This window comes from Somniosus microcephalus, chromosome 5, assembly GCF_052327205.1.
Source record: "Somniosus microcephalus isolate GS21.2 chromosome 5, FLI_Smic_1.0, whole genome shotgun sequence".
Taxonomy (NCBI): domain Eukaryota; kingdom Metazoa; phylum Chordata; class Chondrichthyes; order Squaliformes; family Somniosidae; genus Somniosus; species Somniosus microcephalus.
The window spans coordinates 187,848,411-187,865,535 of record NC_140991.1 but is presented as its reverse complement, the minus strand read 5'-3'; the positions used below and the strand labels follow the sequence as shown (position 1 = coordinate 187,865,535).

General features: G+C 43.4%; 1 protein-coding gene across 2 annotated transcripts in view; it reads left to right on the top strand.

Moving 5' to 3' along the window:
• LOC147117490 (sterile alpha motif domain-containing protein 9-like) overlaps positions 1-16,674 on the top strand; it is a 30,896-nt gene extending 14,222 nt beyond the window's left edge. For both annotated transcript variants that reach the window (XM_085988511.1, XM_085988510.1), the window contains exon 2: positions 3,859-16,674. In XM_085988511.1, coding sequence (XP_085844637.1) covers positions 3,873-8,852 — 4,980 coding nt within the window. In that variant the 5' untranslated portion in view covers positions 3,859-3,872 and the 3' untranslated portion in view covers positions 8,853-16,674. The remainder of the gene's footprint in view (positions 1-3,858) is intronic.
• The last annotated feature ends 451 nt before the right edge of the window (positions 16,675-17,125 follow it).

The window sequence follows — 17,125 nt, the reverse complement described above, 5'->3', positions numbered from 1 at the left end:
TATCTGTCGTAAGCTTCCCTTTATTTCTTTATCCTTCCCTGTATGCCCCTTGACATGCAGGGAGCTCTAGATTTGTTAGTCCCACCCTTTTTCTTTAAGGGAACATACTTGCTCTGAACCCTCACTATCTCCTCTTTGAATGCCTCCCACTGCTCTGACACTGATTTACCTTCAAGTTTCTATCCCCAGTCCACTTGGCTAAATCACATCGCAGCTTAGTAAAATTAGCTTTTCCCCAATTAATAACTTTTATTCCTGGTCTATCCTTGTCCTTTTCCATAACTACGCTAAATCTAACTGAATTATGATCACTACCACTGATATGCACTCCCACTGATACCCTTTCTACCTGCCCAGCTTCATTCCCTAAAACTAGGTCAAGAACCGCCCCCTCTCTTGTTGGGCTTGCTACGTACTGACTAATAAAGTTCTCCTGAATGCATTTTAAGAATTCTGCTCCCTCTATGCCTTTCACACTAATTTTATCCCAGTTAATATTAGGGAAGTTGAAATCCCCTACTAGCACTGCCCGATTTTTGCACATCTCAGAAATTTGTCTACATATTTGCTCTTCTATCCCCCTCTGACTGTTTGGGGGTCTATAGTACACTCCCAGCAGTGTGATTGCCCCTTTATTGCTTCTCAGTTCAACCCATATGACCTCGTTGGATGATTCTTCTAAAATATCATCCCTCCTCACAGCTGTAATGGTTTCTTTAATCAATATTGCGACCCCCTTTTTTATCCCCCTCTCTATCTCATCTGAAAACCCTGTAACCAGCTGAGCTGCCATTCCTGCCCTTCTTTCAGCCTTGTCTCAGTAATAATAGCTATGATATCATACTCCCACGTGCCTAATGGTGCCCTCAGCTCATCTGCTTTATTCCCTAGACTCCTTGCGTTGAAGTATATACCATTTAGCACTGCCAAACTCCCTTGTTGTCTATTTTCCAGCCTTTGTTTCCTCTGCCTTCCAAACTCGCTTAGTAATTTTCTGCCTTCCATTTCCAGCTTTGCTTCTCTCCCTTCTGAATCTACTCTCAGGTTCCCGTCCCCTTGCCAAGCTAGTTTAAACCCTCCCCAACAGCACTAGCAATCCCCCCCGTGAGGATATTGGTCCTGGTCCTGTTGAGGTGCAACCCATCTGGCTTGTACAGGTCAACACCTTCCCCAGAAACAGTCCCAATGCCTCAGGAATCTAAAGCCCTCCCTCCTGCACCATCTCCCCAGCCATGCATTCATCTGCTCTATCCTCCTATTTCTGTACTCAGTAGCACGTGGCACCGGGAGTAACCTGGAGATTACTACTTTGAGGTCCTACTTTTTAATCTGCCTGCAGGACCTCATCCCTCTTTCTACCTATGTCGTTGATACCAATATGGGCCACGACCTGTGGCTGTTCACATTGTCCTGCAGCCGCTCAGTGACATCCTTGACCCTGGCACCAGGGAGGCAACATACCATCCTGGAGTCACGTCTGCAGCTGCAGAAATGCCTGTCTGCTCCCCTAACTGTCGAATCCCTTACCACTATTGCTCTACCACTTCTTCCCCCTTGTGCAGCTGAGCCACCCATGGTGCCGTGAGGTGTGAGTCGTGTTTGATAGAGATTGTTGGTAGGTGAGTGATAGGGGTGTGGTGCATTGAGCAGTGTCTGAGGCTGGTGGTGCAGTTGGTGGGATGTGGCATTTGAAGATGAATTCACTGACCTTGACCACGCGGGTGATGTCATTAGATTTCTTCCTGTACTGAGTCTAGGTCCTCAGGTCTAAACTGCTGGCATTTACCACCGTGGCTGCCTGCTACCACTGCAGTCTGGTCTGTTGCCTGGAGGGCCTCCTGGCCTCCTGTGGAAAGAGGACCTCTCTCCTGGAGTTGACCTCCTGGACCAAGGCCTCCAGTGCTGCATCCGAGAACCTTGGAGCCTTTCTCTGGCCTGTGGAGCCATTATTCAGTAGTCTTCTTTCTCAGCCTTGCCTCCACAACCATTTCCAGCAGCTGCTGCAGGCAGAAAGTACCTCCCCTTTAAGAGGTGCAGAATGCCTTTATGAAGTGCAGGCTAGCTTTAATGCGAGCTAGTCTCGCACAAATTTGGGCCCCCTGCTGAACGTTCAGTCACTCAGCACCGCATTCAGTGCATGTAAATTAGCAGGCAGCACAAAGTTTGCTTTCTGACTGCAGTCCTCCGAACAGGTACAGTTTGATCGCACATTGCGATCCCCGTGCCCATTTTCGGGCCTTATCCAATTTCTTGGGCCAGGAGTTCACAAAGAAGCTGAAGAACAAAGTTTTCTGTACGACCCCTATGCATGCTGCATTACTAGATATTTGTGCATTTTAAGTCATAATCTGACTTGTAGCAAGTGAGAGCTTACCTAAGGGTGCTGAAGATGAGAAGAATATCTGAGAAAGAGTCCAACAATGTAACATGGACTCTACCTAAGTTAGGTAAGACCCTGCTTGGTTCTAAACCTGCCTGGTGGAAGACAAATGATACTCTTGAAATGAACTCATATGAATGACAAATGTTGTGCTGGGCACAATTGGGATTTTTTCAGTTGATCACAAATCTCATATTTACCAATAGCACCTAGAACTGTTGGAGTGCTATTTTAATTTTTTTTGCAAGGCCATTGCAAAAAACACCTACCATGGTATGAGTAGATGTGTAGTTCTTTTTGCCTCAGAAAGGCTGCCACAATCAGCAAGCACTTTATAAAGATCCAGGGAATGTAGTCACACAATTAATGTATTCTGGCAGTGTACCTTGCCAGTGTTGAACCAGAGACACCCTGGATCTTCCCTATCCCAGTGCAAAGATATACATTATTCGTTAGACCCTGGCTATTCCGTGTTTTGACTGCACTGCCTGCATTATCTGCAGATGGGTAACTACCTTGAGTTTTCCCATCAAGATTGAAGGATTCAGTAGCCTGAGGCCGAGAGAAATCGGAAAGCTTCCCATGGTTCTAAGGAACTACCAGATAATGGGTGAAAGAGTCTAAAATTTTCTGGCCTGATAGAATCATTTCTATAACCTCAGCAGTATGCAGGAGTGAGGCTTTGGCTTAATTGTAGCATTCCCGTCTCTGAGCCAGGAGGTGCAGGGTTAAAATCCCATTCCAGACAGTCACGGTGAGTGGAGACTGGAGCACCGGCTCTGAATTCTGAGTTGACATCCAAAGGGATACTTGCGTTCGGTGGCCTCTCCTCATCATATGGGTTGTGACTCACCCCAGTTGCAAATCAGCCCCAGAGGAGAATCCAGCCCTATTGGAGTTGTATCATTCTCTATGTCACAATGTTTTGTTTGTCCTTCTTTTACAGCCACTGCTTTTATTTTTTGTTCTTCCATCAGCTCCAAACATGACATCCTATATTTTCTTCCCTATGTCCTCACTGCGTTGAACTCATTGTACTATCTCCTGTCCAGCTCTTCCATTTGCAGGACATGAAAACTAAAATTACTAACCTCCCCAGTTTATCCTTCCTTCTACAATCCACAGCATCTTGAAATTCAAATTTTCCATCATCTGATTAGGACTTCCTTGCCAGTAATTTCCCTGAGGCTGCTCCCAATCTCCTGCTGCAACTTCTGCAGAAGGTAGGCAGTAATCCTGGAGAAATGGAGTAAATTGCCATTTAAGATGTTTCTTTTGTCAAAGTTACAGTGGGAGATCAGGGAAGCCCCATGAAAATCTTGTCATCTTTTTTCAACTTTGATAGTGTCCTGCACTCTCAGTCTTAGAACTGCTGCTTATTTCTCAATTAATAATAATATAAAAGAACACATGATAGTTGCACAAAATTTAAATCTTTGACAGAATAAATAATCCTGCAATTTGTATTTCTATTAAAGGTGAAGAACCAAAGATGAACAAACTGTGCGATTTACCTGATAACTTAACTGAATGGACCAAAGAGCATGTGAAACACTGGGTAGTTGATCTACTGAAACTTGGTCAGAAATATGGTGACATACTGTACAAAGAAGATGTCTGTGGAGTAGTATTAGAGGTACTTACTAAAGCAGACATAAATGAAATGGGCGTAAAGGCTGGACCAGCTGCTGTGATAATACGTAAACGAGATGAATTCAGCAAGGGCTCAAAGTTGAACACAAAACCAGCAACTGTTGCCAATGATAAGGAAGAAAGTTCGGAAAGATCCCCTTCTGCAGGAGCAAATGGTTCAGATTGCAAGGTGGCTGTCAGTAGTGAAACAGAGGATCAGAGTAATAAAACAGATTCCATAGACTTCACAAATAAATCTAAACAACAAAAACACAAGGCAAATAATAAAAAAGGTAAAAGTAAATCTGATAGCTTTACCATTGGATGTCAAGTAGACACAGAAACACAACCAAACTGGGCTACTCCTACAAAATCAGAGGAAAGCGTAACAAAAGAACAGCAGTGTTCACAGCAGACTTCTGCTACTGATGCAATAATACAACCTGCCACAAAATCAGGAGCAAGAAAACACAAACAGCAGTTGGAACAAAATACATCAAAACCAAGATGTGAACCATATCCATTTGACCAACTTCACGTAGGTACAAGGTACATAAAGAACTATATTCTTCCTCCTGAAACTGGGCCCTCCAATCTAATTGATTCAGTACACGAGTTTAAACTTTTTACTTCTACAGAGAATGCAACAGAGGAAGATATGAAGAAGAAGTTTGGCAATGAAGTTTTTAGATTCTCAGCTGCATGCATGAATAGCAGAACTAATGGTACCATCCATTTTGGGGTAGGAGACACAAGAAGTGGATATGAACATGGTGAGATTATAGGTGTGTCTGTGGATAGCACAGATAAGTACGTTGACTATATTCACCAGAATATTGTTAACTACTTTGATAAAGAAGACATTACAGATGCAAAATTGTGCATTAGACCACCTCGCTTTGTGGAGATTTTGAACCCAGATCAAACATCGTTAGCAAAGTTTGTCATTGAAGTTGATATTGTACCAAGCTACACGATTTGTGGTTCCAAGTTGTACCATATTTACTTGATGAATCAGGCTGACAAAAGATGGATGAAGAGTAAAGAGAAACACCTGTTCATACGTGATGGAAGCAGCTCCAGAGATATTCTGGGAAATAAAAATAGCACAGAAAGAGAGGCTGAATATAGAAGGTTCCTCACTGAGACAGTCGAAACCTTGGTGGAGAAACGGAAAAGTGCTGAACAAAAACCACAAAAGCAGACAAAAAAACAAGAGGGATACAAGCTGATTAGGATGATTACAGGTGGCTCAGAAATGATTGACACATCCTATTACCAATGGTACATATTAGTGACAAACAAATCCCAGCAGACTCAAACTCAACATTTAGAGTTTCTAAAGGAAATTCAATTGTTTTGTGTGCTAGAGTTTGATCCGGAGTCTTTAACCAGGGGTGTGTGTAAGTCATATCGTGAAGAGAGAACAGCAAATCTTCACTTCCCTGGTCACTTCCAAGATATTGATACAGCAATTAATGAAAAGATTAAACACCTGAACTTGTATAAGCAAACAAGCTGGATATTTTGCAATGGAAGGTCAGACCTTGAAGATCAGACCTATAAGCCACTACCGCCCAAAGTGTGGTATAAAGAACGAGCTGCAGATGTCAGGAAACTGGTTTCATTTCTGTGCAGACCAGATATCCTGCCAAAAGGGAAATTTCTGGTAGTTTTTTTCCTCCTGTCTAAAGTAGATGATCCAAGAGATCCCTTTCTTGAAACTTTCTGTTCATTTTACCAGGAACTGAAAGGGACAGAAGACTTAATGTGCATCTGTGAAAGTGAGCAAACATTCTTGCGATGGAAGGACCTCATTCTGTGCACATGTGATTCACCGGAACTTACAGATAGATGTGTTTCTGCCTTAAGCCTTGATGAAGTCAATGCTACTGTTCTGAAATTAAAATCAGGTACTCGATCTACAAGACGATTCTTACCCTCAGCAAATTCAGCATCTGTTGTTCTTCAGAAGAAAGAGGAGGAGCTCATGACTGCACTTGAAGTCCTGTGTGAAAATGAATGCGAGGGCACTGAAATAGAAAATGATCAAAATCGTTTTAAGGAATTTCAAAAATCCAAGGAGGAGCAGTTTTACAGAGGTGGCAAAGCATCATGGTGGAATTTTTACTTTTCCACAGAAGTCCCTTTTATCAAACGATTCAGTTACGCCACACTTGATGGATTGATTAATGCAAAATCACCTTCGGCAACGTGTGTGAAGATTACCAATCTATTTCATCATCCAGGCTGTGGTGGGACAACATTAGCCATGCATGTTTTATGGGAGTCGAGGAAAAAGTTCAGATGTGCTGTATTGAAGAACAGTAAAGAAGACTTTTTAGAAATTGGAAGACAAGTCATTCATCTGGTCACTTATGGAGGAAGCTCTAACTCTGATTACTTACCAGTATTACTTTTGATAGATGACTTTGAAGAATTAGACAATGTGCATGTTTTACAGAACTCAATTCAGTCTGCTGTTGCAGAGAAAAGCCTGCGGTTTGAGATGCCCTTGGTAATCATTCTAAACTGCATGAGATCCCAGGATCCAGTCAGTAGCTCAAAAAGGAGTGTTTTGGACAGTGTTGCCCTAAAACATAAACTGTCTGGTAATGAGCAACAGTTGTTTGAGTTAAAGCTTAAGGAAATTGAGCAACAGCACACAAAACCTGAAGACTTCTACTCTTTCATGATCATGAAGAGTGACTTTGATAAAAAGTACATTGAAAACGTGGTCCATAATATTTTGAAGGACCTAATTATTGTAAGCAAGCAAGGACAGCTGATTTCATTTTTGGCTTTGCTGAATTGGTATGTTAAAGATTCTTCAATATCAGTTTCAAAATGTGAAGAATTCTTGGGATTACAACAAGTGAAAACTTCATTCTGGGGTCCAGAAAAGTTTGAAGATGTGATGGGCACTTACTGCACCCTTCTTATTCGTATAGAAGTGGAAGAATATGGAAGATACGAGGGAATTCGGATCATCCACCCGTTGATTGCAAGTCGCTGCTTGAAAGAATTGGAGCATTCCTACAATCTTCCCAAGAGTAAAATTGCCATAGATTTGCTCTGTCAAAACATGTTTCTCCAACGTAGCATTGGAAAAGAAAAACTTCTACAAGACACATGGAGTATGTTGATTACAAGACAGCGAAAAGAACATGGAGATGAAACAGATACTTTGTTCTCCCCTTTAATTGAAGCAATACAGAGGGAGGAAGGAAATGATCAAGTCATAAATGTTTTGACTGAAGCATCAAACAAGTTTGACCAAAATCCCTTCATTTCCCAGGTCCTAGCAAGACACTTCTATCTGAAAATAAAGGATTTTGATTCAGCGCTTGAATGGGCTTTAAAAGCTAAAGATCAAGCAAAAGACAACTCTTACATAACTGATACATTAGGCCAAGTTTTTAAAAGCAAGTTAAAACACAGGATAGAATGTGTTCAAATTGACAAACAAACTGTGTTGACTTCTAGTCAGTTGAGGGAGTTCCTGGGTCTTGCACAATCTGCTTCAAAAGCTTTCAGAGAATCCCAGCAACTGACAGAAAAGAAAGGAGAAGACAGAATCGAATGGCAAGTACAGACGACTAAACGGAAATATGATGTGTACAACACTTCTGGTTATGTTGGAGACATTGAAGTTGCTCTGTACGCTATAGATATCCTCAGAATGATACCATTCTTCAGTGGAAAGGACGAAATAAGTAAAATGCAATTAATGCATTTACTCTCAGGAAACATGAATCTTGGGCACATTGAAAAGACAAGCAGTATTGATGAAGAGTTATGTTCAGTGGTTGAAGAATATAACCGATACCTGATGAATATTCAGATCACTATGAAAACAGCTTTTGACTTTTTTGAAGACTATTTTGTCTATTTCAAAACAAAGAATATTGAGAGAGAAACAGCAGAATTTAGGACACGCAGAAAAGTTTCAGAATGTTTTGGAAAATACACAAAAATATTCTGTCCATCACAGTTTGAAAATACCGCTGCAAGGATGAACAAGCCAAAACTCAGCCTGCCACTTGAGTTGGAAGAATGCAAAATGTTTTTAGAATTGCACAAAGCTGACCGCTTTGCTGGTTTACTTGAGTTCCTTACGAATAATCATGGAGCTGGGCAAAGAATGGAAGAAATTGTCAATAAATACCAATTTTTCCTTCAAAATTCAACAACAAAAAAGTTAACAAGACAGAAACAAAATTTTATCTTGGCCAACATTGTACTTAACTGTGTTAAACCAAAGACCAAGAAAATTGAAACTTATGATAAACTTCGAGATCTTTTGAAAGAAGTGCTGCAAGATGTGGGGTTTGATTGTGGTCATGTTGAGCCATATTTCTTGGCTTCCCTATTATTTTGGCCAACAAAAGATAATGAAGTTAATGACGATTCCAGACTTCTTCTGAAGTGCATGACTGCAATCAAACAGTCATTTAGAGGACGATATGGGCGAATGAGTCATTCCAAACATCCGGTTGCACATTTCTATCTCTGCAAAAAAGAAGGTTTGAACAGATTTGTTCACAAAGCAAAAATTGATCAATTGTTCAGTGCAGTGCCACACCTGAATTCCTTATGGCAATCTGGAGAAATCTGGAAAGAAAGCAAAGTCAAAAAGCTTCTCCTTCGTATGAATGGTAGAACAGGGGAAGATAACAAGGTGTACATAGAGTTTGGCATTGAGGAAAGAATCAAAATTCCTGTGCGACCTGTATATTTGGGCAAGCTGAGAAGTGGTCTAAGCATTGAGAAAGTATCCTTTTACTTGGGATTCTCTATGGATGGACCAATAGCATATGACATAGAGGATACAAATTAACATCTATAGACATGGACTGATGGATAACATTGGAACACAACCTTGTTCCAATGTCTACAGTATATACATATATTTCAGTATGAAAGTTACATTATTGAGATCTTGTATATTTATCAGATCAAATATAGCTTTAGGGAGACATTTTTCCAGATTGATTCTGATCCTGCAAATCTGTGAGACCCGCCCCTCGCTTCCACTACTGACCCCGCCAAAGTTCGCAGGATCAAGTGAGGGGGGGGAGGGGGGGCTATCGAGTTCCCCAGAAAAAAATATAGGAGCTAACAGCGGCCCATTAGGGGGCTACTTCAAAAAAATGTAATACAATTTAGTGTACACAGATTCAGTGGTCCAGATCTCAATCCTAGCCTGATCCCCACAGCCATACATGTAGTCTGATCAGGTGTTCCTGGGCCAACCGTATTTCAGGTTGTTAAGATGGTATGGGGCATGGGAAACTCGGCGTTCAGAGTCCCTGCCCCTGCCAGCCCCTTACATTGATGGCCTTATAACGTGCTGCTAGAGGCTCCAGCACCACAGAGCCATCCAGAATCTTTGGCTCAAGGCTGGAATCTGGCATGGCTGGCTGCCAGCCAAGTTTCCAGCCACTCTGTGTACACCCACCAAAGTTAGGATGCGAGGCTGTGATTTTTCAGGGCCTGTGTCAGCCATGGTTCAGTTGGGAGTACCCTCGCCTCGGAGTCAGAAAGTTGTGGACTCAAGTCCCACTCCAGAGACTTGAGCAATACTGAGGGGGTGCTGCACTGGATGAGATGTTAAACCGTAAAAGATCCCATGGCACTATTTCGAAGAGGAGCAGGGGTGTTATTTATCCCTGGTGTCCTGGCCAATATTTATCCCTCAGTCAACATCACAAAAAAAATTATCTGCTAATTATCACATTGCTGTTTTTGGGGGCTTGCTGTGCGCAAATTGGCTGCCGCGTTTCCTACATTATAACAGTGACCACACCTCTAAAGTACTTCATTGGCTGTAAAGCGCTTTGGGACGTCCTGAGGTCATAAAAGGCGCTATATAAATGTAAGTCTTTTTTACATGCTTAGATTTGTATGACAGGTAGTGCTTAAGAAAAATAAGTAGATGTTTATACAGAATTGATATTAGCACTGGCTAGGCTGTCGGAAGATGCAGAATGCAATGTTATGCTTGGTTATTATTCAATATATCTTTCTGTGTTACAATTAAAAAATACTGGAAATTTGCAACAGATCAGTCAGCGTTTGAAAGAGAAAAGACAGATTAACATTTTGTGTGGGACTTTTCATCACAACTTCACCAGAATCTTTCGGTGTATTTTCAGCATTTTTAGTTTTATTTTAGATTTCATATTTTTAATTCCGATTTCAGCACTTTTATCCACATGTATCATTTTATATGCCAGAGATTAGGGGAGTAATTTTCAACTTCAGCAGGATTTTCCTGATTGATTTAGGAGCTTTTCCTGAAAGCATTGCAAGTGAAAGGCTGATGTCATGAGGCCAGTAATGTGATGTGAGGCATCAAATGCCTGGAGCTCCAAGGCCTGCAACATGTTCAAGGCGCTGAGCCTCCCAAAATGCAGTCGACCAGTGCAAGGTGCAAACTTTACACAAGGCTCAAATTAGATACCTCTACCAATGTGACCGGAATACCTGAACAGCACTCTGGTCACTCAGTGCCCTCTAATAACTGCACCTGATAAGAAGGTTCTGGGTGGGCCTGACTTTGTACTCGGAAGAGACCACCTAGCCTACCTTCTCTGTCAGCACTGGCCGATTCTTCCCCAGTGTAGTACTCTTCTCTCCCAACAAAAGGAACTTGATTATTAGATGCTTCTGGCGCCTGAAATTCTGCCCATGCAAATTTGGTGCACTCCCAGCACATCCTGTGCTATGCACTGGGAGCATCCAAAATATATTTCAATGCTCTGACCTTGCAATATGGTGCACGCTCAGTTCATTTGGACAATGAGATAACATTATCTGCCTCTGAATCTTATGACTCAGACACAATTTTAAAAAGCATTTTTCAAACCTTGTACAACTTGCTGGGAAAATTTAGTCAAGAATATGTGCAGCAATTTTATTTTTACAAACTGTACTCTGAGAAAGTGGGGGTTTTCCTCTTGTACTTTTGTTACAAAAAAAATTACAATGCATTTGTTACAGGTGTCATATTGTAATGTTTTAAGATTAAAGACAAATATAGCAATTTATATGCAGTTGTTGAATTAAAGTTAGACTACCTAGCCTTTCATTTTCAGAAATGTCATAAATGCCAAAAAAAATGCATGTTCCTTGAGATTCTCCCATGCAAACTTTGAACCCTTGTGGATGGCGGTTCATTTCTCACTCCTGATTGCACATTTTGGAATTTAGCATGGTTACAGGAATTCTGTAATTCTAAAAAGTCTGGATTGATGTAAAAGATCCAGTGGGGAATAAAAGGCTAGACTTTTTGATCCCCAGTGAATAAGTAAAAAGAAGTCTGATTTGTCCTTTGACCACCCATTGGCCATGGATATAAGCTTTGGCATTGCTACTGTAAGGAGAGGGTCAATCATACTGTTCTGAAGTCTGCTAATGATATAGTGCTATTTTTTTTACATTGTAGTAATGTTAGCTATTAGCCTGTGTTTGTTAAGCCAGGCAGTATGATTACATTTTAAAGTAGTGACCACTGAGGCTGACCCTTCAGCAGTGGTCAGTTTCAGGATGAAGTAATCACCTGAGTAATGAGGAAATGTAATTAAAGATGTGGCATTGCACACTGGTCTCAGGGAGCTGTAATCATTGGTGATAGGTGCAGGGGAAACAGTCCTGCAAAAGAAAAATGTCTGGGTAGACATCTTTTATTTGGGGATTCTGTAGAATCAGGAGATAGCAAAACTATTGATAACAAAGTAAGGGAGTTATACCAATCTCATTAGCTCAATGGAAAAAGAGCTAGTTCATTAAGGCTATTGATAAGGGGCAAGTTCAGATCAATTCTCCTTTATATGAGAGCTGTATTTTAACTTTTTGTATAATCGTAATGCAGAAACATGTGGATTGTCAAGTAGAATCATAGAATGGTTACAGCATAGAAGGAGGCCATTTGGCCCATCGAGCTTGTGCCGGCCCTCTGCAAGAGCACTTCAGCTAGTCCCACTCCCTGGCCCTTTCTCCGTAGCCTGCAAAGGGGGTGAGAGAAATATATAAAAAGTGGCAGTTTTTACAGATATCTTGGATTCAAAAAACCTGTATGCTGAGCTTAGAATTGTAACATGCTTGCATCGCCAACCTATCCATGCCCTGGTGCAGTTGCAAGTACTATCTGTTAAGTGTATTAACCACTATTACATGTACTGTATGCTTAATAAACTATGAACACTGGCTTCAACATCAAAGAATCTTATTGATTTGAGGAGTAGATAGAACATCTAATCAGAAATGTATAAAATCTCTAACGTTACCATGACAAATGTTATTCCCTTCCTGCTGGGCAGTCCTTTCCAGAGGTCATTGAGCACATGTGAGGATGACTTAATTAAACTGTTGGTCAGTTAGATCCTGCTTAGTGACTTTTGAAGGCCAGTTACTTGTCGCCCAATTCCTGTGTCTCATGGTCAACTCCATCCTCTTCTGATTGCTCCACAGTCCAATCGATTTGCAGGGCAAAGTTGTGCAGAACATAGTAGGCAACATTACTCTTGGAGGCCTTAGCCGGGCTGTTCTGTGTCATTCCCATTGATCTGTCCAAACAACAGAACTTGTAGGAGCTAGGTCACCTGCTGCAGCCACAACTCGAGCCTTGCACTAGGGCATGAACATCACTGCCTGTCGCTGTCAAGGTCACCGTGGCCCTTATAAATTTTATGGCACAGATCTTTCCAGGCTGCAGCAGGTGACATCAGCGACATCTCACAGTTTACGGTCAGGGAGATCACCGAGGCTCTCTACACCAGGAGGAACACCTACATCTCTTTTCCAATGGACAGAGCGAAGGAAGACAAGAGAACACTAGACTTTGCCTGCATTGCAGGCTCCCCCAGGTGCAAGGTGCCAGAGTCTGCTCCCATCATCATTCTGGCATCGTTCTAAGCAGAAAGTGATTCCATTCCCTCAATGCCCATCTTGTTTGTGACCCCAAGCATGCAAACTGAGGCCCTGTCTGCCTTCTCAGGTGGGTGTAAAGAATCCCGTGGTAGTGGATCTCTCTGTGGTGTCCTGGCCAATATTTATCCCTCAACCAACATCACTAAAACAGATTATCTGGTCACTATCAATACATTATTATCTATCCAATCATAGCCAGAGCATCTGCACCAATGACCAATGTTCCCGACCCTGCACCATTACCTCTGGAGTCCCCCAATTTTTTAAAAATTTGTTTATGGAATATGGGCATCACTGGCAAGGCCAGCATTTATTGCCCATCCCTAATTGCCTTGAGAAGGTGGTGGTGAGCTGCCTTCTTGAACCGCTGCACTCCATGTGGTGAAGGTACTCCCACAGTGCTGTTAGGTAGGGAGTTCCAGGATTTTGACCCAGTGATGATGAAGGAATGGCGATATACTTCTAAGTCAGGATGGTGTATGACTTGGAGGGGAACCTGGAGGTGGTGGTGTTCCCATGCGCCTGCTACCCTTGTCCTTCTAGGTAGAAGAGGTTGCGGGTTTGGGAGGTGCTGCCGAAGAAGCCTTGGCAAGTTGCTGCAGTGCATCTTGTAGATGGTACACACTGCAGCCACGGTACACCGGTGGTGGAGGGAGTGAATATTTAAGGTGGTGGATGGGGTACCAATCAAATGGGCTGTTTTGTCTTGGATGGTGTTGAGCTTCTTGAGCTACTTGTTGGAGCTGCACTCATCCAGGCAAGTGGAGAGTATTCCATCACACCTTACGTGTGCCTTGTAGATGGTGGGGAGTCACGAGGTGAGACACTCGCCGCAGAATACCTCGCCTCTGACCTGCTCTTGTTGCCACAGTATTTATGTGGCTGGTCGAGTTATCTATCCATGGCCCCCTCTACAAGTTGCTCCTTGGCAACATTATTCGAAGATATAGGGTTAGGTTCCACATATATACTGATGACACCAAGCTCTACCTCCACCACCTTTTTCGATTCCCTCCCCTGTCTCTATGTTGTCAGACTACTTAGCCAATATCCAGCCTTGGATGAGCTGCAATTTCCTCCAGTTAAACATTGAGAGGACTGAAGCCATTGTCTTCGACCCCTGCCACAAACTCTGTACCCTTACCACTGATTCCATCCCTCTCCGTGGCCACTGTCTCAGGCTGAACCAAACTTTTCACAACCTCAGCATCCTATTTGACCCCAAGCTGACCCATATCCTATCCATCACAAAGACTGTCTACTTCCATCCCTCTAACGTCTCACCTGGCCTCAATCTATCTGCTGCTGAAGCTTATCCATTCCCTTGTCACCTCCACATTGGACTATTTCAATGATCTTCTGGCTGGCCTCCCATCCTCAGTAAAATTCAGCTCATCCAAAATTCTGCTGACCATATCCTATCCCACACCATACTGCTCTCCCATCACCCTTGTCCTCACTGACCTGTATGTAATGTTCTCATCCTGCTTTATAAATCCCTCCCTGGCATTACTTCTAGCTTTCTCTGTAACCTTCTCCAACTGTACAACCTCCCTCCCAACTCTCTATTCCTTTGACTCAAACCTCTTACGCATTCCCTATCTATTTGCCCCATCACTGTCAGCCGCCTAGGCCATGCACTCTGGAACTCCCTCTCTGAAGCCCTTCATCTTAAGACCCACCTCATTGACCCTACCTTTGGCCATTACTCCATACCTCATTCTCTGGCTTGCCATCCATTTATTTCCTTACACCTCTCTGAAGCGCTTTGGGATGTTTTTCTACATTAAACGTGATATATAAATACAAGTTGCTATTACATTGCTGCCTTGACATCATGCCAACTTGGATGTCATTCCCAGCTCTCCCAAAAAGAGTGTCAGTCGTGTAAGATTCTTAAAATCTCGCAGATCCCCCAAAACTCGGAGAATAACCCTAAAGAAGGGATTTTGGACTATTCTAAACTATCATAGGATGATAAAAGAATATTGGGCCAAAAGAGAGAGATTCAAAGTCAAAACCTCAAGATTTGGGCCTAGAAATTCGGTGGGCTGAGCCACCAGTTAGTGCCCGAAGAGGGCACTTAGTAGGTTTAGCGCCACTGGCCACGCCTCCCGCAAAATTTAACGGGGCGCTAATGGCGGCGTTAGCCGTTAGCGCTGCGCCGCCACCGATTATGTCATCGGTGTGCGCAGCGCTCCGCTACCGCCCGATCGCAAAATTTGGTAGCGCCCCCTGCTGTAACGCCGGTCGCAATTTGCGACCGGTTCAGGGGGGGGGCCTACCTGTGGCAGTAGAGGCGTTGAGGTGCGGGGCGGCCATTTTTTTTGCTGGCCGCCTGCCAGCACCTCTTCGCGCAGCCGTCCCCGGCCTCCTGAGGCCCCCCCCCCGCGTTGTGCCGGCTGTCTCCCAAGAGCCCGGCGCTTCTCCTCGGTGCTGGGCTCTTTTGCCGGCACTCACGATCTTAGATCGCGCTGCAGCAGGCCCCTCCCCTTTAAGAAGGGGAGGAAGGCCTGCAGTACCGCAGCGCGCCGTGCCGCAGCGTGTGGTGTTGTGGCACGTTGCACTGCGAACTTCAGTTGCAGCGCCCCAAGACGGATGCAGGGCACCTCGAGTAGCGCCGCGCTTCCGTTTGGGGCGCTCAAACTGAATTTCCGGCTGGCGCTCGCGGCTCCTTCCGGGGCGGTACTTCCGCCGCCCAGACGAGAGGGGCGCCACCGAATTTCTAGGCCTTTGTATTTTAAAAAGCATGTTTGAGCCTGTGGAAGGAAAAGGCTGCAACAAAGGATTGGGATTGGTCTCTGTAAACGGACAGTTTTGGGTATTGGGATTAACCAAGCTATCTGGGGATTATCTAAACTGTCTCAGTCACTCAGATAATTTTACATACTGACAATAGACCTACGGAAGAGCAGTTCCCGCCCAAATTACAGAACCATCCAAAACCATGCATAATACAAAACATGCCATCAACCAACAAAGAATCTCAAGGCCCCACAGGAAACTCAAAGACTAAAGACAAAACTGACAATTAAACAAGAGTTTAAACAATCGATGGGACCATCCCGAAACCACTTCACACATTCTTAAACAACTTAAGCAAGCGATGGAACCATCCCGAAACCAATTAATCAATTTAACAGATCAATATTAATGAGCCCACCCAAAATCTAACAATAAGCCAGGACTGATTTAGCATGTAGATTAGCAGGCCTCGTTTAGTATAATTGGAGGCCTGTTTTTACAAGAAAGCAGTTAGTTCATCAAGGGGAGTTCATCAAGAAGCAGTTCTCTACAAAGTTCAGCAGTCAGTTCAGAAAGGCAGCTCTCTCTCTCTACACAGTTCACTCTCTCTGGAAGCAACAGCTCACAGTCTCTCTGGAAGCACCAGTTCTCCACAGAAGTTCTCAACAGTGTCAGCGATCCAGAACATCACCAGACACGCAGTCGAAGTCCTTTACCGCGTCCGGGGTATGGCAGGCACCAACCAACACATCCAGCGAACCCCGAAACCGCGAACCAGCTCAACTATCAAGGATTCATTCGGTGAGCGTTATCCCTGTTCCTTTGGAGCCCAACTTAGCTAGTAAAGTGGGATTGGGAGGGGTGAAGTATTTGTCTACTGGAATTTTCCCTTGTATGTACCGAAGTGTTCCCCATTTTTAGAGTGTTAAGATTATTGTGTTGTATTTTCTTTCTCAAATAAAGATCAAAGTTCTTGCACCAAATTCAGTTGTCTGCTGCACTTTTCATCACAACCCCCAAATAAGTCCAAGGTCTAGAACCAAGGGAGTGGGAGCAATTCGAACCGCTCACAAGTCAGAGACGAAGCTGACCCAAACACCACCCCCTACAGTCACCTGATGTATATATGCCTGGGGGGCACCCTGAGTGATATTACGTAGATGGCTGCTTGAAATGAGCCAAGTTCATAAAAACTGAGTTCAGTCATCACTTTCAAACAAAGCCAAGCAGAGGTGTCTGAGTAGATGATATAGGCCGAAGAACCTCATGTAGTAGCTGACACAGCTCCCCTGTTGCCTCTTTTTCAGAGTTCCTCGCCAAAATCTTAATGTGTGGCCTGTAAAAAAATGTTTTTTGTTTGGGAGGGGGGGAGAGAAGTTAATAGGGTGCATCCTCCTCAAATGTTGCCTCACTCTCCCGTACTCCATCTTCTAT